Source organism: Salarias fasciatus, chromosome 18 (assembly GCF_902148845.1).
Source record: "Salarias fasciatus chromosome 18, fSalaFa1.1, whole genome shotgun sequence".
Taxonomy (NCBI): Eukaryota; Metazoa; Chordata; class Actinopteri; order Blenniiformes; family Blenniidae; genus Salarias; species Salarias fasciatus.
Genome location: NC_043762.1, coordinates 23,132,355 through 23,152,956, shown reverse-complemented (window position 1 = coordinate 23,152,956; position 20,602 = coordinate 23,132,355). Strand labels below are relative to the sequence as shown.

At 50.3% G+C, this 20,602-nt stretch overlaps 2 protein-coding genes across 4 annotated transcripts; one reads left to right on the top strand and one right to left on the bottom strand.

The window, feature by feature from the left end:
- Positions 1-5,015: 5,015 nt before the first annotated feature.
- Positions 5,016-9,648, top strand: gorasp2 (golgi reassembly stacking protein 2). 2 transcript variants are annotated; one of them, XM_030116078.1, is made up of 10 exons: positions 5,016-5,185; positions 6,261-6,341; positions 6,722-6,925; positions 7,006-7,092; positions 7,163-7,293; positions 7,499-7,631; positions 8,046-8,160; positions 8,237-8,344; positions 8,435-8,566; positions 8,639-9,648. In XM_030116078.1, the coding sequence occupies exons 1-10, from the start codon at positions 5,123-5,125 to the stop codon at positions 8,893-8,895; spliced, it is 1,311 nt and encodes a 436-aa protein (XP_029971938.1). In that variant the 5' UTR covers positions 5,016-5,122; the 3' UTR covers positions 8,896-9,648. The 2 variants fall into 2 exon arrangements, with proteins under 2 accessions (XP_029971938.1, XP_029971937.1); XM_030116077.1 differs by having other exon boundaries at positions 8,636-9,648.
- Positions 9,649-10,200: 552 nt separating this feature from the next.
- LOC115406168 (serine/threonine-protein kinase tousled-like 1-B) lies at positions 10,201-19,555 on the bottom strand. 2 transcript variants are annotated; one of them, XM_030116075.1, is made up of 22 exons: positions 19,097-19,555; positions 17,557-17,678; positions 17,060-17,128; positions 16,904-16,942; positions 16,725-16,800; positions 16,591-16,634; positions 16,413-16,502; positions 16,221-16,301; positions 16,026-16,118; positions 15,813-15,923; positions 15,159-15,295; positions 14,818-15,009; positions 14,672-14,738; positions 14,444-14,541; positions 14,023-14,104; positions 13,833-13,924; positions 13,602-13,691; positions 12,958-13,127; positions 12,748-12,883; positions 12,565-12,676; positions 12,256-12,363; positions 10,201-11,510 (listed from the first exon to the last, which is right to left on the bottom strand). In XM_030116075.1, the coding sequence occupies exons 1-22, from the start codon at positions 19,218-19,220 to the stop codon at positions 11,361-11,363; spliced, it is 2,283 nt and encodes a 760-aa protein (XP_029971935.1). In that variant the 5' UTR covers positions 19,221-19,555; the 3' UTR covers positions 10,201-11,360. The 2 variants fall into 2 exon arrangements, with proteins under 2 accessions (XP_029971935.1, XP_029971936.1); XM_030116076.1 differs by lacking the exon at positions 16,904-16,942.
- Between the last annotated feature and the right edge of the window lie 1,047 nt (positions 19,556-20,602).

Sequence of the window (20,602 nt, the reverse complement as noted above, 5' to 3'; positions counted from 1 at the left end):
GTGTATCCCGTCATGTATTTTAGGCTAGCACTGTGTTAGAAATAAGCTAATGTGTGCAGCGTCGGTAAACTGGGAGCAGTTAGATTCCTCCTCAGCTACAGTCTGCATTTTCCCCTGATAGAAGATCAAGATTTGAAAGTGTCCTCAGATATTCTTTACCTTGTGAAACGCTGGCTCGTTGTCTGTCCCACGCAACCATGTGATATCCGTATGCGTTTTTGACATTGCTAAATTATTAATATGTCATTATATAAAAACTAATATTTATTGCATTTCCACTGTTTGCAGATTCAGGTATTTTATTGTAAACGTATGTATTTTTATGTGTATTACCTGGTAATACATTTGTAAATGTAATCACAGACGTAGAGTAAAGTTTATTTATCGTGATTTTGTCAGCCAAAGAAAGAGAACTGGGAGCAGAGCAATCCATTGTCCTTCACGTATAACTTATTAAAGATTCTAGATGTTTGTATAATGTTACCTATTGACCTTTGACGGCGATGCAATTTCTATAGTGTGTTTCTTTCTGTGATTGTGAGTCTTTTTGACTGAATGTTTCAAGCTGACTGGTTGGCCTTCTGATGAGATGAAGAATGAAGTCTATATAATCTAATAGCCTCTATGCCGGGATTTTACTTTAGCAAGAAGCACAGGGATGTGAGAATGTAACTCTCTTCTTGAGACTGGAAAGACAATATTGCAGTGTTTGTCCAAACGCCAATGCATTTACTGTAATATATGATATTAATTGTAATGCATATTACTGTATTCTCAGTGTTACAGGAGCTCAATCGAATATCTTGTACAGAGGTTCCTGTTCGTGTCTTTGCACAATGTTCACCTTTTTTCTTCCATTGTAAATGGATGGATGTGTATTCTATATTAAGAGTTAACAAAGTATTTATGGTATTTAGGGACCACATGTTAATGGCACAATGCATAAATCATATTTAAGGTAATGTGTGTACTATGTGTGGCCAGCTCTCGCACAGGATCAGTCCGGTTTCTGATGACGCTGCAGAGGTTTTCAGCAGGCACTTTAACGGAACTTCCCTTCTTCACAAAGGATCTTTAATAAAGTCTATCAAATGGAAATCTGTCTGGCTTTTTGAGACAACGGCGCACAGAAATAACTGTTAATTGTATTGATGAGGTCTCACACACACTCACACACACGCACGGTCTCGTATTTCTATCCTCGTGGGGACCGTCCATTGACTCCCATTCATGTCTAGCCCCTAACCCTGACCCTTACCCTAACCCTAACCCACACCACAACAAAGCCTAACCCTAAAGAAATGTTTTTGCACTTTTACTTTTTTCAGTAACAACAACATGGTCAAGAAAACACTGTTTCTCCTACTTAGGACCGGAAAAAGGTCCCCACAAGGCACGTCGTTCCACGTTTTGCTATCCTTGTGGGGACATTTGGCCCCAACAAGGATAGAAATACGAGAACACACACACACACACACACACACACACACACACACACACACACACACACACACACACACACGCACACAGTCAAATGCCTTCTTTCTTTTTATCTTAATTTCTGTCACATTTCTGACCGTGAGACGGTTCCTTAAATGAATGAATGAATGAATGAATGAATGAATGAATGAATGAATGAATGGCTTCATTTATCATTATACAAGTAAAGCCATTCATTCATTCCTTGCCAGTAATTTCAGGCGTTTTCCATTAAAGCCTCATTTTGATAAGAAATTAGGACGCTGCAGGTTTCATAGGTTGAATGTCAGGCAGCTCTGGTCGCCAGGGCCCTTTTTAGGGCGCTAGCGCCATCTGCTGGTCAGACTGTCTGCACTCTAATTCCAGGATGAGCGTTCTTATATTTTTTTAAAAGGTGTTTTTAGATATTGGTCCTTTGTGACATTTATATTGTATATTTATCTTGTCTGAACTGAAAAGGAGGAATTGTCCAATATCTCTGCAGACTGTATCATGATCATGAAGAGCATTTTAAGTCTTTTCTGATTCTTCTTTTATTCAACACCCTGGAAGGACCGCGAGTTTGAATCCCTGGACTTTAAGGAATAAGAGGAAATCCTCAATGCATTCCTGGAAATATTTATAGTTTGGTTTAAATTTTGAGCAGAGCTGTTTGAAAAACTTTGTGATATCAGACAAGATCACGGCTGTTTATGGCTGATTGAGCAGTTTTGTTTGTTATATTCCAAGCAGGTCTGTAAAATGACATCCATCTATCTTTTATATCCTACTTCACCCAACTTAAGTGGCACTCACACATCATAATGTTTAATGTCACCAGTTTGCCACCAGTCGAACTGAGGAAGGAAACTGGAGAACCCAGAGAGAACATGCATTCAGGGAGAATATGCAAACTCCATGCAGATGAATCCAGGCCCAACTTCTTGTCTCATGACGGTTCTGAAACGTTGATGTGATGTTTCTTTCCTCTGTCTTCACAGAGAAAACATGAGGGCACTGACAGCTGACCGAGCGGACTCACAGCTCTACTGAGGGAATTTAAACTGTAAATTCAACCTTCTGACAGCATCAAACATAAACACAGATAATGTGCTAATAAATGTGGTCAAACGTTGTGGTTGGTTTTCACAGGCAAGAATAAAAACATCAACTCCAACCAGACAAAAGAGAGTCAACACCCAGGATCACAGGTGATTAACCTGTTAAACATTTCACCTCCACTGCAGCTTTGAGCATTTCTGGTTGTGAAACCTCCGTCACCTACATAACTTGAAGAACCTGAGTGGGCAGCAGTGTCCTGAGAACAGCAGCATCTATTCAGAGTGAGAAGCTCTCTTTCCTAATGCTTTTAAAAGCTTTGCCCTCTGGCTCTCGTGGGTTGTGAGTGAAAAGAAAAGCTGCGTTACACACAGCACATTTTAATACCTCAAAAGTTCTTTACAGCCCACTAAATATAGCCTAGAAGTAAATATGTTGGAAAGAGGCCAGTTGACTTTGTAAAATAAGCATTAAGCTGGTGTTATGTTGTGTGTCGTTCAAGAACTGTTTTGCATAGATTTCGGAACAGATTCACTTTGCATGTGCGCAGTGTGTTTGGCCCGACAGGAAGAGCATGCAGCTGATATTCAGTGAAATGAATCGTTTGTGAGGAAACCTAAAAAAAATACAAATATAATACTGGATGTGAGATCCGGCATTATGTGAGAAATAAAATTCAAAGCTCTCAGTGACATGCTGAGAGCTTGATTCCATGTATACTTCATGTTTAACTGATAATCTTCAACATTTATTTTTAGGTCATGAAACTCATAATCTTGGTAACTATGAAAACAAACGCTGCTAAAAAAAAAAAAGTTTAACTGTCAAACCAGTTATGCCTGACTCAGGCAGTTATTAGAATTTCTTGAGGTTGAATTAGAAGCTTGGTTCAGTCAAACTGGATATTTCAACGGCAAATATTTTTTTTTTTTTTAATTGAGCTGAAGTAGAAAAAAAAAGAGGCGGTAGCTGAAACCTCAGATTCCTTCTGCAGTTGACTTTGTTCAAAGTTGTTTGTGTTTACTGATCATTTTATTATGTCCTGACTCCTGACAGACTTTTCCTTCCGTTTTCTCCTTTCTAATGTTACATTCTTGTATTTAAACTCAGATAGCTTGTCTTTTCTAATATCGCAGTGACTAAATAAAATGTTAACACTCCAGCAGTACATTGGATTTGCATGTTTTTGATGTTGCATGATATCAGGTGTATGAAAATATTAAGCCTCTTTATTTGGTGTTGTCACCTCTGTTAAGCCTTTTCTGTGAATTCTGTGCATTTGGCATTGATCCCTGCAGCGGACAGGTCTCCACTGTTGATCCCTGAACATGACCTTTGACCCACAAAAGCTCCTTGAGTGCCCTCATGTGGCTGCTTGTCATTTCCTGCCTGGGTAAACTTGGAAAGGGGAATTTTATTATCCTAAATAAAACTGAAAACTAAGCAAATTATACTTTACTGTATAATTAGCTTAGTTTTTAGTTTTGTTAACTGTCCTAATTGTAGGGGTTTAGGGTTTAGGGTTTTTCTCTTTCTACATGTGTCACCATCTGTTTGCTTTTTTCATTCTATGTGACTGCCTCTCTGAGTTTAATTTATTTATTATGATTCTAACTGTAAATCTGTATTTTTATTTACTTGTTTATTTCATCTTGTGAGCTGCTGGAAACCTTGGGAAAACACGAAGTATGTTCTATTCTACTACGTTCTAGTCTGCTTTGTGTATTGGGTCATTCCATGTCAAATCAACCAATATCCCAAAAACTTCCAGCAGCACCACCTTTGATTTCCACCATATTTAGTCTGTGTGTGCCATGAGGTCCCAAAGGAGGGTAGGAAACAGGCTTTCTGTAATCTGTGTATGCATTTTGCTTTCACACCCCAATATATGGGGGTAGGTTTAGGCCTACAATGGATGGCCGTCATTCTGGTAGGTAATTCACATTGCCATAATTCTTGAAATATAACAGCTAAAGGCATGAAATTCACAGGATCATCTCATTTTTCACTGCTGAGTACAAAACAATCAGACGTTTACCCCTAGCCTGAGTTTGAAGGGTTGATTTCTTGAAAAAAAAAACTGAAAATCTTAATTTCACTCATGTCTTTATAGCTCTCTGTATGCCATTTAAATCAATAAAATGACTCGTAGTATTTAATCATTGAGTATGGGTCTTTACTGACATTTCAGAACCACAGTTGTTTACTGACCTCAGTTGTTTAAGTACTGAGCTGTTTAGTGTGTCTGCAGGACCTACTTTAATTAGGGACGAATCTGGAATTTTATGAACCCCCCACCCCCCACCACCGATCCTGTTCAGTTTGAGGGTATTTTCTGTTTTGTCTGCGTGTTGGGGTGTCTGTGAGGTTAAAAGTACTCAGGCTGTGCTGTTTTGGAGTTATTTCGATAAAACCGATCTGTCGGGAGGCGTCAGGAACTTGACGGCCCGGGAAAAGGAGCTACTTCCTGCCACGTCATGGCGCACGCGCACTGACAACTAGTCGTCTGGCGACGTGTACCCGGTGTGTGGCGTTCAGGTAACTCTGCTCTCCGGAGGGACGACCGGCCGCCAAAACACCCGAAGGGCTGCAGAGGAGCGACGGCATGGGGGGCTCGCAGAGCGTGGAGATACCGGGAGGAGGCTCCGAGGGCTACCACGTCCTCCGGGTGAGCGTTCTCCCCTAAGCCTGCTCGGCAGCGTTAGCTTAGCTTAGCCGGGGCTGTGTTGAGGAGAGGCCGGGGATGCTAGCTACGAGAGGCCGGGGATGCCCGCCGGGGCCTCCGGGAGAGCCTGTGGAGAACTGGCTGTTTCAGACGGATGTGGCGCTTTAGCTGTTTCTCCTGCAGCTGCTGTGGCTAACTGGAGCTAGCTGGAGCTCCCTGGAGCTCCCGGGCTGAATGACAGCTGCTGAGCCTGTTCTACCATACAGTCCCTCCTTGATCAATCTGCGATGCTCCTCTTTACTCGAGCTGTCTGCTGCTGGTCAACAGGGAATCGTCACATTTCTGTCTATTCCGCACCGATAAAGCTCCAAACTGGCCGACTCTCCTCTTATTGACTCTTCTTCGTACTGCAAATATGAGCTGCTGCTGCTGCAGGAAGTGTTGCCTCCACCATCAAGTACTGTAACAGCTCTCAGGCAAAACTATGAAAACCCTACTGTGGGATCGAGTCAAGCCCTTCAGCTTACAGAGGTCCCAGCTGATAAATGCAGGCATAAATATGGTCTTTTTCTTCTGTTCAAAGATTTAGCTTGTTAGCCATTATATGTAGGTAGATGTTAATGAGTTATGTGTAAAACTGCATTTGAGGAGTAAAATGCCCCAAAACTTAAGAAAGCACTAATGGTAATGTGTTTAATAATTGTTACCTCGCTTTAATTTTTTCCTTTTGTCTTCCTTTTATTTGTGATAGTAAATAGTTTCACCTTTGAATGATTGGTGTGTATAATAAATAAAATTACGTCTTAGTTTTAAAATGCTAACTTCTGTTCCAGTAACCGTTAACAAGAACTTCTCTCTGGGACGAATGAAGTACTTCTCTCTAACTCTTGCTGTACTTTGAGATGTGGGATCCGCAGGACAACAGACCCGCCCTGTTTCTTCTTTCTGAAGATCAGACCCGCCCTGATACGCCGCCTTTGGTGGTGCTGTGGCGTGTGAAGCTCATCTCGCCGAACGCTCCAGACTGACCGTCAGTCCAGCCTTCATCCTCATCCTCATCATCCTCTTCTCTCTGCAGGTTCAGGAGAACTCGCCTGGACACCGAGCAGGACTGGAGCCTTTCTTTGACTTCATCGTCTCCATCAACAACACCAGACTGGTGAGTCAGGCAGCGAGTGAGCAAGGTGGAGCCACCTGGACGTCATTTAACCGTTATGTTGAGTAGAAAAAGAAATGTGGGCGATTTGATGTTAGTCTTCTCTAAATAACGGGCTCTTTCTCTTATTAGACTGAAATTCATCCAGAAGATTAATTTGCTGTTTTTTTTGTGTGTAACTTTTCCTTTATTTCGGTGCTCATTACTTCTGGCCCGTGGCCACCTGGTCTGATCTAATGCAACACTTCAAATCCACAGCACCATGTGCACTTCCTGTGGTTATATGTTTATTAAGAATGTTTTTGACGATCATGATGATGATATATTTTGTGCAGCCTTCCAGCGATCACGCCTTCTTTCTGTTTCTTTCCCATTTTCTTCAGAATAAGGACAATGACACTTTGAAGGACTTGCTGAAGGCCAGCGTGGAGAAACCAGTCAAGATGCTGGTTTACTCCTCCAAGACCCTGGAGCTGCGGGAGTCCACGGTCACGCCCAGCACCATGTGGGGCGGCCAGGGCTTGCTCGGTGTCTCGATTCGCTTCTGCAGTTTCGAGGGAGCCAATGAAAACGTTTGGCATGTGCTGGTAAGTAGCCGAGCACGAGCGTCGGCAGGATCCCGCTTTACTGCTTGATCCAGCAGTGGTTTGATCACTCTGTGCATCAGGAGGTGGAACCCAACTCTCCAGCGGCCCTCGCGGGCCTGCGGCCGCACACGGACTACATCATCGGAGCAGACACCGTCATGAACGAGGTGAGCGACCGGCTCTTCTCGGGCTGCGGTCCGTCCTACGTCTGTGGTTGATGACTGTGACGATCCGCAGTCGGAGGACCTTTTCTCCCTGATCGAGAGCCACGAGGGGAAGGGCCTGAAGCTCTACGTCTACAACACCGACACCGACAACTGCCGGGAGGTGGTCATCACTCCCAACAGCGCCTGGGGAGGAGAGGGCAGGTAGCACACCGCTCGCCGCTTTAGCACCAGTTTCCGCTCTGACCAGAGGAGGGTCGAGTTTTGTTTATTTTGAATCAAACTGCAAAACTGTTTTCTGCTCATTATCTTCTGTTTTTTCTCCAAATGCTGGCAGATAAAGAGGAACTGAAGTCTCAGGATCCTCGTGTCGGGTTAAGCTTTTAAAGTTGTGGTTTCGTCTTTCCAGTCTCGGCTGTGGGATCGGATACGGTTACCTCCACAGGATTCCCACCCGGCCGTTTGAGGAAGGGAAGAAGATCGTCTTCCCCGGAAACTCGTGCAGCGAGCCCGTCAGTCCACTGAAGGACGGATTCACAGAGGCGAGGACAGACACACATCCTACACACTGGTTAAATACACCACCCACAGTAAACTGCTGATCCCAGCAGTCCTGACGTGCTGCTTGAATACGAAAGTGCTTTCTGAAGAAAGCAGCGATGAGCCGTCCAGCAGCTGTTTCTCACTCAGCGTCTGACCCTCAAACCAAAAGGCTTTGTTCTGAATTCATACGGCGTCTGCCAACCTTCCATCGGTATGCAGCGTGAGCGTCGACACGGCATTGAACAAAGTTTTAGTCCTCTCTTTTTTTCAGCCGTTCATATTCTACATGAGTGCAAAGATCCTCATTATGAATGCAGCAAAGCATGCTGGGCAGACGTGGAGCAATGCTTTCCATGAGAGTTAGTTGCCCGTTTTAATGACTGTGACCTTGTCCGCCTCGCTCTCATGTTCAGGTGCAGCTCTCAGCGGTGACGCCGCCTCCGTCTGCCCCCGTCCTCCCCTCTGGCCTCGAAGACTCCCTGGCGAAGCTGTCGATGGGCCCCGCCGTGCCCGCCGAGCTGCAGACGGGTATCTGTCCGTCCTCGCGTCTGGAGGAGAATCCCGTCTGAACGCGTTGAGCGACGTTTTCCTCTCGTCTCCGCAGGTCTGCCCACCGTCCCACTGCTCCCCTCCTCCGCCGCCCCGTCCCTCTCGCCCCTCACTCCGCTGAATCCGGCCACCGACGGCTTCACCCCGGCCACCACGATACCAGGTGGGTGTGTTCTCATTGGCCCGGAACCACACTGACTCCGCCCACTGCCCGGGAGCTGTACATCTCATGTGGTGTGATGTGCGCCTGCAGGCCTGATGCCCCTCCCAGCCAGATTACCTCCACTCGCCAACCTCCCCAACCTGAACCTGCCCCTCCCAGACCTCAGTGCCGTGTCGCTAGCCGGCGCCGGTGCCGGCATGCTGCCGCCAGCAGTGGGAGCAGGTGAGCGAGCACACACACTCAGAGCTGTGACACACTCCAGGCTGTATCCTGAGCCGGTCTTCTCTCCAGCAGTTCCTCCTCTGGCTTCACTCCCGCCTCTCAGCCTGACCGGTCTGCCGTTGCCCCCTCTGCCGGCCATGCTGCCCTCCCAGTTGGCCCCCCTCCTCCCTCAGGGGGCGGAGCCCCTCCTGCCCGCCGCCGCCCCCCAGGCGTCGGTCACAGTCACGGCGGAGGCCGAGGACCCCGCCGCCGCAGCCCCGACCGAAGCGGTCTCCACAAACGCCGGCGACTCGGCGGCCGCGACGGAAACGTCGCTAACGTCTTCCTAACGCGGGGAGAGAAGAGTCCTCTGGCCACCAAGCTAAACACCCCCGGTTTCTCTTCCCCCATCTGTCTTTCCGTTTCGTTTGTATTTATTTGGCCCAGAGGGACAGTCAGACAGATCGTCAGGCCAGAGGTCAGCGTGCTGGGAGGCAGGACGGACCTGCCTGAGGAAGACGAGCTCCGCTCTGCAGACCGTCCCGGATAAACCCCTCTGATCTGGAAGCGCTTCGGTTTCCTCCGTGCGTGAAGCCGCCGGCCGATAAACTGAAGCGATAGAAGCTCCCTGGTCAAACAGGAGCAGAACGTGTGACCTCTTATTCCAACGTAGAAGTCTCTTCATGGTCGAACTGGAAGACGTCGGGATGCGCTTCTGTGTTAGGAGTTAAATTCTTCCTGGTTAACCTTTTTTTTCCGGTTTTTTTTTTTTTAAGCTTTAACATGTAAGTTTTTCATTATTAGCACGTAGCCCTGCGCTGACCAGTAGATTGATTTCACTGTATGGATTTCTGTTGAAGTTAGCGTATGAGTGTTTCCACCCAATGAATGAGTTGACATTATTTTGCACCTTCTTGTGTTTTTGAAAGGATTAGTCCCTTTATACGTCTCTTCTGAACAGCAGCCAGGCGAGGCGGAGGCCGTCTGAGCTGCTTGCTGCTGTGGCCGCCAGGTTCTCAGATACAGAGCACATCTTCGGCAGTGGAAGTGAAGCGGTGTCAGTAACAGAATGCACAGTGAGAGCAATAAAGCCAAATGACTTTTACAGGCTGCCGTGTGTGTGTGTGTGTGTACTCTCGTTTACATTTTAAATTAGTACGTAAGACTTGTAAAGATGAGTGAATATACAAAGCTGCAGTGGGACAGAAGATGTATGAACTACAGTCTGTAAGCGCGGCGACTAAAGGAGCTGCTGAAGACCTGGACAGTTGAGACGTCTTGGTTCAAGCTCCTGGTTTGTGCAGCTTTGAGAGAAACACCGACAGAAAGTCGACACGCTGCTCCTTGTTCAAACACCAAACAGCTAAAACTTGAGTTAAATTGACTGCTTCAAAGAACGATGGTCTGTTAGGAGCTGTTTGCTTTCCTTCTCGTCTCAGAAGACAGTGATCCTTCTGTGGTTTAAACATGAAGCTGGTGAAAGGCTTGGATCCTCCCAGCATCCTCTCTGCTCACATCACGACCCTGGGCGGGGCCTATCGGCCACGCTGCACTGATGACTTCCTGTGAAGCGCCACGCACCTTGACGGCGGCGCCGCTCGTTTCTAACACTGCCGCGATCAAGCTTGTAGAGGGCGTGAAACGTCAGGACAGCGTACAGGTAAGAGGTTTATTTACAGGATGACAACATGAGGATTTAGCATTTTGACGTCTGGGTGCAGGAACCCACTCCTGGCAGGCAGACCGGTACGGGACGCCGCCCGGCCTTAGATCTGTTAGACTTTTTCCACAAACAAATAAAGCTTTTTAAAAAAAAAAAAAAAAAAAGACAGAAGGGCTGAAAGGAGGATGAGTTGCATTTCCTGGAGCAGCACAGCAGGTGTCAGGAAAACAGAAGCTCAGAGGCGAGGGGAGAATCGCTCATAAACTAAAAGCAACACTTATAGCAGCAGACGGAGCAGCTTTCACACAAATGAATCAGAGACAGAAGCAGGAAAAGCCTCATTATATATTTGCTAACGTCGTAATGTCTCCTGCACATAAACTAGAACGAATCCTGCGGCGGAGGAGGCGTCTGCACTACAGTAACAGCCGATCAAGCTTCTACTAGTCAAAGTCCTCTTCTCCGCACCCTGAACCAAACTGACAGTGGATTAAGACAGACTGAAGATCCCCGTTCTGGAGACCTGAATTGCTTTGAGACCTAAGAAAGATCTGGAGAGACGAGGCGACGGCGGCGGAGCGAGGACGAGTCCACTCTGGTTCTTCATGCTGGATCTGGGACCGCCTGAACGAGATCTGGATCAGAAGTGCAAACCAACCCCAGAAATTCCATCTGGATTTTGTTTCTCTTGTTTTAAACCAAGTGGTTTAAAAAGTGGAGGAGAGCAGATCAGGAGTGAGGGGAAGGCCAGGCTTCAGCGGTGGATTCAGGCCGCTGCACCCCCGCTCGCTGCCGTCTCACTTCAGGTCGTCAACAGACCTCGCTGTCAGGACGGCCCTCGTCCGCCGCCGAGCCTGTTCACGTGGATAAAGGTGGGGCTACGAGAGGCGGGCCTGGACAGGCCGTCCAGGGGGTCCTGCGCTGCGGTAAAGTCTCCGAACAGGGTGATTCAGTCCAAAAGCACATCCGGAAGCTTCTTTTCTCTGCACCCATGCCTTCCCATCCTTCCTCCGAGCCGAGCCAGTCGAGGCTTCTCCCTCTTTTATTCTGTTCGGCTGCGAACGCATCCAACCGCTTCGGGAGACAAACTAAAGAAAGAAGAATGGGCGTCCATGCTCCTGTGGCCCGGTGCTCCGGCTGCCGGTCCGCCGGTCAGTAGGCCGGCAGCGCCGAGGCCGAAGGCTGCAGCGAGCCGGACGAGTTGGAGCGCCTCATGTGAGGGAGGAGGTAGGAGTCCGAGCACAGCTGGTGAACGTCGAACCTGTCCTCCTTCCGGTAGGCCAGACAGCGCCGGATGAACGCCTGCGGGGGACAGAGGACGTTTAATGGACATGAAGCACGGCGGCAGCTCGGCCGTCTGCGTCTCCTTCACGGGTTCAGCAGAGCGGCCGGACCACCGGGAGCAGCCGGGGATTCAGGGTCTTCAACACCCCGACGGCCAGAGACCGTCCCCTCTGCTCCGGCACACACGGCGCCGTGGCGTGACTGGACTAAAACCGAATACTGTGGGAAACGGGACGTATGGAGGGACCCGGCCTTTCACTGGGGCAGGCTTCACTTCAAATCAGTGTGACGTTACAGCGTCAGAACAGCCCTGCTACACCGTACAGAGACCAGGGCGCCGGTCTGCAGACACCAACTACTGATCCAGAGAAGCTCAGACCGCCTCCTGAGAGGACGGGAGCCTGGATCGCTGTCCGTTGATTTTTCATGCGATGTACCGCAGCAGGACGCAGAGAGAAGAAACCACACTTCCTCAACTGCGACTGTTCACCTTCAGTCCCTCTCAGAAGCTTCTACATCGCACCGCCACTCTCCCTCAGATTCAGGAACATCAGACCATCAGAAAACTACCAGAGGACGGCGCGACTCCACCACCGCAACGCTGCCTTCAGGTTCATCTGGCAGTAGAAACTTCCTCCAACCACTCGGGGAAGTGAGTTTTACTGTTGAGGGCGGTTTGGAAACACCTGCCTCCCAGTGCAGTGTGGTGTGTGTGTGTGTGTGTGTGTGTGTGAGTGTGAGAGAGAGAGAGAGAGAGCGTTACCTTGGCCTCCGTGCTGGCCTGCGGCTTTGCGGGGAACTGGACCTCTGTGGCTTTGAGGATGGTGTTTTCCTGGAGGATGTCCTGCTGCGACTGATTGTGACCAAACGGCTGCAGAAACACAACATGAAACCCCTCAGCATCTGTGTTCCATGAGGAGTGTGCTACAGCCATCAATCAGAAGCAGACAAACAAACAAAACTTGTGTCTCTATCTGCCGTCTTTTTCTGCCTTTCTCTGCGTTGGACGGACACCCTGCCTCAGCCCTGGACTCGTGCGTTGAGCCACTCGGCGCCACCAGCAGTGCCGTACCTTGCGTCCGTAGAGGCACTGGAAAAAGATGACTCCCACGGACCAGACGTCCACCTTGTTGGAGATCTTGGGAGGCTCCTTTCCCACCACGAAGCACTCTGGAGGAAGGTACCTGGACACAGAGCTGCTCCGTTAGCGCCGGGAGGAAGTGGGCCTCTGCTGCTAGCGGCTAGCGGCTCTCACCAGTAGGTCCCCGCTCCCTGAGACGTGAGGTCCATCCCGTCCACGCCGTAGTTATCGTCGTCCATTATCTTGGACAGGCCGAAGTCAGTGATTTTGATTTCTCCGCACGCGGTGCCGTCCACCAGCAAGATGTTACCTGCGAGAAGCAGCGGCAGCAGCATTGAGACCGATTCCCCGCACCCTGCTCTGAGGACGAGAACTCGGACGCACCGGGCTTGAGGTCGTAATGAATGATGGGAGGTTTGATTTCGTTGAGGTAGCGCAGGGCGCTGACGATCTGCATGACGATGGAGCGAGCCTCCTTCTCCGACATCAGCTTGTTTTGCTTCAGGTAGAAGTCCAGGTCATTTCCTTCACAAAACTCCAGCACCGTACAGAACCTGCCAAGAGAGAGAGGCGTGGAGAACTCAGAGCACACGGTCTCCTGGGAGGTCAGGACCTGAGAGAACCTCAGCGTGGAGGCAAAGCTCAGCCGGGTCCTGGAGGATGAGGACAGCCAAGACCAATGTTTACACTGCAGCCAAATTTGTTTACTTGAGCAAACAGGCAGCGTTGTGCGGCTGGGCGCGCCGCTGGCCGCCATTTCCTTCAACTCGCCTCAAGTTCCAGCGGCTGCAGCTCACAATGCAAAGTTTAAGCTCACAAATCAAATGGAAGCCACCAGTGACCCTAAATACATCTTCCTGAGAACGTCATCCGCCGTTCGCTCTTTCTAATCTGTCAGCACAAATAATTCACCTAAACACTCTGGACTGAGACTGAAACCCCTCCAACCCTCTAACCCACAGTTTAAAATAAACCAGGATACGGGAGCCCAGCAGGCCACCAGCAGGCAGAGGTCAGAGGTCACTCACGTGTCAGTATCCAGAGAAAAGTAGTCGTAGAGTTTGACTATTCTGGGATGGTCCAGCTGCTTGTGTATCCGGTACTCCCTGCAGGCGTGCCTGAGAGGGAAGAGGCGTCAGGCCGAGAGGACACTTCCTCTGTGGGTCCAATCTTTGGTTTGAGTGTGTGTGCGTGTGTGTGTGTGTGTGTGTGTGTGTGTGTGCGTGCGTGTGTGTGTGTGTGTGAGAAGGTAGACCTACTTGTGGTAGTTTTCTTTTTTCTCCTCTCTCCAGTTCTTGTTGAGCTGGTGGATTTTAACAGCTGCATAGCGCTGCTCAAACAGGTCGAAAGCCTGCACACGCACACACACGCACACGCACACACACACTCTCTTTGTTTCCTCCACACAAAGACAGAGACAGCAGAGGACAGACGGACGCTCAGACATACCTTGTACACTTCACTGAAGCCGCCTCTGCCCAGCAGGTGCAGCAGGAGGTAGCGCTCGTTCAGAGTGGGGTGGTCTTTAAACCTGCCAGCGGACAGCAGAGAGGGGACAGCAGTGAGGGGACAGGAGAAGTAGGTGGCTGTCTGGGGCGCAGCGGACAGGGGGGGGCGCATGTGAGGTGGCGGCTGCAGTCTCCGGCCGCCTCCGCACTGCTCCGATGCTACATGTGGGCACCCCCGGTGAATGAGGGCGCTCGACTGGGGCTCGTCTGGGGCGCATAACAAGCACGGGCCGGTGCTGTGCTGGAGTCCTGACTACTTCCTGGAGTCCTGACTACTTCCTGACTACTTGCTGGAGTCCTGGCTACTTGCTGCAGTCCTGACCCTCAGAGTGAGCGGTTGTGCGGCGTGCTGGCTCACTCACGCGGAGCTGTCCTCGTTGTTGATCCTCTTCAGCTCTCTGATGTGAAGGTTCCTCACCCGCTCCAGCCGCTCCAGCTCGGCTTGGATCTCCGCCTCCTCCTGCAAACGCCACCGGAAATGGACACGGTTACACCGTGCTCACGCTGTGAAGCCGTCTGGAGTTTGTGATGTGATGCCGTTTGACCCGGCGACCCTCACGCTCAGCCCTCGCCCATGCTTCCTCACTGACCTTTTTCAGGTGTCCAAGGCGAAGCTTGAAGATCTCCTCCTGCTCGTGATACTCGGCGAGGGTCAGCCTGTCACAAACACACCAGTCAGCTCGCCACACCCTCGAAAGCTCCTTCCCTCAGCAGGGGTTTCCGTCGCTGCACTCACAGCTGGGGCAGAGACGGCTTGAGGAAGGGGTCCGAGTCGTTTCCGTTGACCACCTTGGTTTTGCGCTGCTTGGGTTCGGAGGTGGAGGCCACTGACAGCGAGGGGGAGGCGGGGTTGGGAGGCTTCCTCTTGGCCAGCAGCTTCCTCTGGCGCTCGATGTCCTCTCTCTGCTGGTTGATGCCTTCCTGCTGCCTAAAGAGGACGAAGCACAGCCAAGGAGACAACGGATGACCAAGCAGACAACCAGCACCGTATGTAGCTCCTGGACGTCAGAATATCCACATATTTCACAAAATGAAGCAGCAATGGAGAGGAGGAGGTCGTTTGGCGGGGTTTCTCACTTGATCAGGTTCTGGAATGCGTATCCGTCAGTCCACTGCTCGGTGTAGGACGCTCCGTGGCGGACGGTGGTGAAGTGGCCGAGGCGGAGGCGGTCCTGCATGCTCTTTTCACGGCAGGACTGCTTCTCCTGTGTGCTCTGAGGACATGGCCCGCCACCACAAACACACCATGAAATAAAGGTTCTGCGTGTTGTTTATAAACCACGAAAGCTGAAACACCACAGAACATCGGCCTGACACCTGGACAGAAACGCCCGTGAAGTTTAATTCACACCAGATGTAGTTTCAGGGAAACTTCAACTGTTCTGCCACGAAAGGCAGCTTTGGGGCTGATCTTTACTGAGAAGGTGACAAACGGCAAAGTGACTCGGCGGCTGAGATAAGAGTCTGAACCGAGGCCAACCGCTGAAGAAAGTCATGCTCGACTCTCCCATCATCCCGTCTGTGACGGCAGAATAAAACTGTAAATCTATTTTAAAAACACACACTTGTACGGATGCTTTCCAGGACCTAACAGCCTTCTGTTAACGGCCTGGGTCTCTGCAGCACACGGCTTATGGCTGGCGCTCTTGGACGGCGGTTTGCTGCAGACATGATGCTGATTCATGACATTCACTCCTGACTGCCCCAGCACACAGCATAACGAAGCCACACCTTCTCTATGAGCAGCTTCTTGCTCATGGTGATGCACTTGTTGAGTCTCTCCTTGTATTTCTCCAGGAGCTTCTGCTGCTCGTCGATTTGCCTCCGCAGGTCACAGTTTGCCTGACGAATAAAAACACAGAATCAAAGTTTCTGTGGAGTGGTGGTAACACACAGAATGCACGACGACCTGCGCTCCTACAGAGATGCAGCTCCCCGGCTCACCCTGAGCAGGTCATCAATGCGTCCTTCTTTCTTCTCCAGGTCCAGACTCTTATTGCTCTCCAGGGCGGCGAGTTTCAGGCCCGTCAGTTCCGTCTGAGAAAGCCGGAGAGGCGGTGTCAGTCAGACGTGCACAGCGCACCACTCCAGTGATAAAACCTGAACGCTGAAGGTGTTTCTTCTGCGCAGTACGCACACCTGGACACATTTGCTGGAGGAGGCTTTGGGGTTGGGATCCCCGAATAACAGACTGGTGGGAGAGGAGCTGTTCTGCCGGATCTATGAACAGAAAAGCACATTTAAACGCAGCGGTGAAAATACAGAGACACATCCACCTAATGCCAGCAACCTCTGGAAAACCCTCGGCCAGGCCGGGTCCGAAACGCTTACAATTGAGCCGGGGCCGGAGTGAGAGTTCTGCGGAGATCGGCGGGCCGTCGGGAGGCCTCGGACGGGACTGGAACCGTTCCCACCCTGGAACTTTGCACAGATAATAAAGCTGAGTTCATGTTTCAGTGTGACGGCTGTCGTAAAGTACTGGAGCAGCTGAAGGTCCTGTAATACTCACATCGAAGTAGTCGCTTATCTTCGGTCCACGTGTCGAAGTTTTTCCTGCATAGAAAAAAAGGGAAATAAGTTTTCATCAACATTATCAGTGATTCATGTTCTCCTGAACCAAACCTAACACAGTGCCCACATCACCTTGACTACTCTCTGAATAGGTGTCAGCTTTCCTCTTCCTCCCTCTGGACGACTCAGAATGCTTCTTCTCTGGGGTCTGAGAATTGATATGAAGAGAGAGAGAGGAGAAAAGAGAAGCATGAGTCCCTGGTGTTTTACCTAACAAAGCAGGAAAGAGCAGCGGGAGAGACAGTACATACTGAGTAGGCAGGGGAGCTCCCTCTCTTCAGATCAGAGCTCTGAGAAGAGAAGAGAAGAGAAGAGAAGAGAGTGGGCCGAGCAGGGAGACAATGAGGAAATGTGCAAACCCCTTTTCCTAAAACCAATGGAAATAACGAGCGTGTGCGAGGCTTTACCTCCGACTCTTTGTCACTCGACGAGCCCAGGCTGCCGTAGCTGTGATTAGAGGACTCGTTGGCCAGACCCTGAAAAAACACGTAAAGAGGACAAATGAAGAGAGAAAAGGCCAGCGGGGGCGTTAACGTCACAACGTTAACCGGCAGCCTCTGGCCTGCCACGTTTGATAGGAATCCAGACTTTCAGTTTTAAGGTGTGCCACTTGGCCTTGTTCCACTACACAAACATTACCAGGGGCGCGCAATCCTTTTTAGGAAGACTGTAACGTTTCCCTCTGACATCCATTTTTTTAATATTCCTGGCATCAAAATAATCCTGCTCCCTCCTCAACACAAACCCACAGAGAGGTTTGTGTTCTCGTCAAAATGCAGCTTTCCAGCTGCTAAAGAGTAAAACAACAGGAGGTGTAAGTCAGAAGGAGTCACGGGGCCGTTTAAGTCCTGGATCGACCGTCTGTGTTCGACGTCTTGCAAAATGGAGGCTGCAGGTTTGTTACCTTAGCGCCGCCGCTGGTGCTCCCGGTGCTGCCTGCCGTGTTGCCGCTGACGGCGCCGGTGAACCGGGCTTCCAGCAGCTCCTGCCTCCGGGGGTCCAGGCTGTGCAGCTCCTCCATGGGGCCTGGCGGGACGCATTTCAGCAGAGTGAATTAGGTGGTATCATCATTACGTCTGTACGGACAGTTCAAGCAAAAAGGACTTCCTGTGGCAAAAGTACTGGAAAACATCTTAATGAGCGCAAGGAAAGAGGAAGAGGACGCGTCGGGGACAGGATTAGAGAGTAAAAATAGAAATATAGATCTACATTAACTGGAATGTGAGCTCCAAAAAGGCAACTTCATAGAGAGATGAACGGTACCGCACTGCTCAATGAAGAAAAACACCAGGAGAGAGAGAAACGTCTGTCAACATGGAAACCTTCAATCGTCCGTTATGTTGTTAGTTACACTCAAAGCCGCCTCACCGACTGAACACAACAACTGTGACCTCGGGGAAATCTCTCCACATCATTAAAAAAGACAGATACAGTTCATCAACGTCCCTCGCAGAGACGGTAACAGCCAGCCTCACAGGAAAACCACGTCTGTCCTGAAGCAGACTTCTCTGGTATCTGAGAGTTGAACCTCTCACCTGTGTCTCAGACCCACAATATGCAGAAAACGACACAAACATAATGTCCGACTAGGCCTGAAGGATGTGCTTCCAGGGAGAGATCAGCTGCCTGCTGCCTGTGTTTGTTTCCTGATTGGACATTTCCTGACTGTCCTCTTTACATGGCTGCTGGCAGGGGCTCCTTAAAAGGCATAATGGCCTTTATAAAAGCAGGCCGAGCAGAGGTTATCTCAGGACAGAGTGATTTGGGTTAATTGATCAGTACAGCAGGGACTGCATATCACCGTTATTTCTGTCTATTACCATGTCACTGCTGCGAATCTCAAGAAGATTCATTCCTGAAAGATGCCATCTGGTCAGTAATTACAGCGCAGTTCAAAGCTGGAGCCACCAAGTAAACACCGCAGCTGCATGCATATTTCAGTTTAATGTTTTGTGTTCAACTACTAACACTCGGGTGGATTCCATTAACTGCTGCAACTTATCCACTGCTAGATCACATGACAGCAGAGAACCACGGAGAGAAATCTGGAAACCTGCACAAGAGTCCCTGAAGCCCCGGCCTGGCCGCCGCCGCTGACACCGAGTGTCACAGCCTGACACGGAACCCGAGCGGCGGCGAGGCGAGCGGCAGCAAATCCCGAGAAGCGACAGCGAGCCGGGGGAGAGAGGCGAGAGCGAGCCGGGGGACAGCAGCGGCTCAGCCGGGGAGAGCGGCGCCTCGAGCCGCTGCGAGCCCCGGTCGCTGCTCCACACCGGCCATCGCTCCACTGACAGCTGCCGCTTGGCTTCGATTCACGGCATCCCTGAACTTGACATCCATTTTTACTTCAACAAGCGCTCGCTCGACGTGGCCCGGACGCTCCGCCGCGTCTCCGCGGAGGCTTCGTGCGGGGCGGCCGGCGGCGGGCGGAGCTGGACGGGTACCTTCCTTGCTCTTCGCGGTCGCCGTTATGTGTTGTTGAGGAGTCGTTGGGGACGAGGAGCGCTGCGACCAAGATGGCGTCGCCTCCAAACTTCCACCACTTCCACTGTTACTTTGGACACTCATGAAGCCACTTTACCGCCGAGAGGAGCCAGCGCGCTAACCCTCACCGCCCACCGCGGAAGTCCCGGACGAGCCTTCATCGTGTGACACCTGCCCCGCGGGGTCGATCCGCGCCGCTTGAGAGTCCGAGCCGTTGTCGTTTCTTTGTTTGTTTGTTTGTTTGCGTGGCTTCACGCGCCGGGTCGCACGTCGCGAGCCGCGCGGGTCTCGCGGAGGAGCGGCTGCAGCGGAGACTGGCGGCTGAAACGGATACGATGTAACCTTTGCATGATGACCGCAGCGCGCGCCTGTCAGCATCCAGCTCGCGAGCGGAGCTTTGATTCTGGTAGTGGTAGGCGAGGCTATCGCGAGGCTGGAGGGGCGGGGGGGAGGGGGATGGCATGACACTGACACACACACTGATCTGCGATCATTTCACTCGCTCCGGTTCGCGGGGACGCGCCGCGCGCCGTCGACCTGAGAACAGCGGCGCGTCCGGGTGAAAACAACAAGCGCCTCCAAAAAATGGCCGAAAGTTCTTCTCGTGTCTGCTTCGAGGAGAAAGATGAAAACACTAAACACGTGTAACATCTACGTGCGCCTGCATTTATGTAAATGCACGTATAAGTGCGCACCGCACACACGTGCACGCGCTCCAGTTTGGTGCGTTATTTGTGCAGCGTGTTGTTGTGAGTTAGTCAGACCTGTCAGTTGTGTATTTAGGTGTCTTGATCGGCTGTTGTTCAGTCTCGGAGGGAGGGGGAGGGGTGCAGGTGGGAGGGTAGTGATGTGGTCTGGGCTATAAGGTCTTTTGTTCCAAATTTGGTGCAGTGCATCAAAATGCCTCTGCTGTCTTGTAGGGCAACACACACACACACACACACACACACACACACACACACACACACACAATGCCTTAGGGAACAATACTCTGACTTCCTGCAATTCAATTCCTGCAGACTTACACCAACCCTTAGCCTGAATTTAACCAAACCCTAACCATGAAACACGTCTTCTTCGCCACAAAATGCATTGATTTGTCAAAGGAGAACCTCCATTCTAGTACCCACAGGGTCAGTGTGCAATCAAATGTAGGTCCCTATCATTGCAAAAGAACAAGTCAACACACACCTGAACTACCTACCTGACATATGGCTTCCTAATTTTGCTAAAAAATACATTTACTGTGATCTACCCTCGAACACTTATACTGAAAGAAGAGGTGTCCCACTTCCTGCTGCATGGAATTAATATTGTAATCCCTAATATTGCAAAAACAAAGTTCCTTCTACTCTAATGTGATAAACATCCCAGGCAATAGTGAACACACAGAGGAAGGTGTGTTTTGTTTGTTGAACTTCAGCTCTCCTTGCAGCTCCATTGCATCAGGGAACAGACGGAGCCAC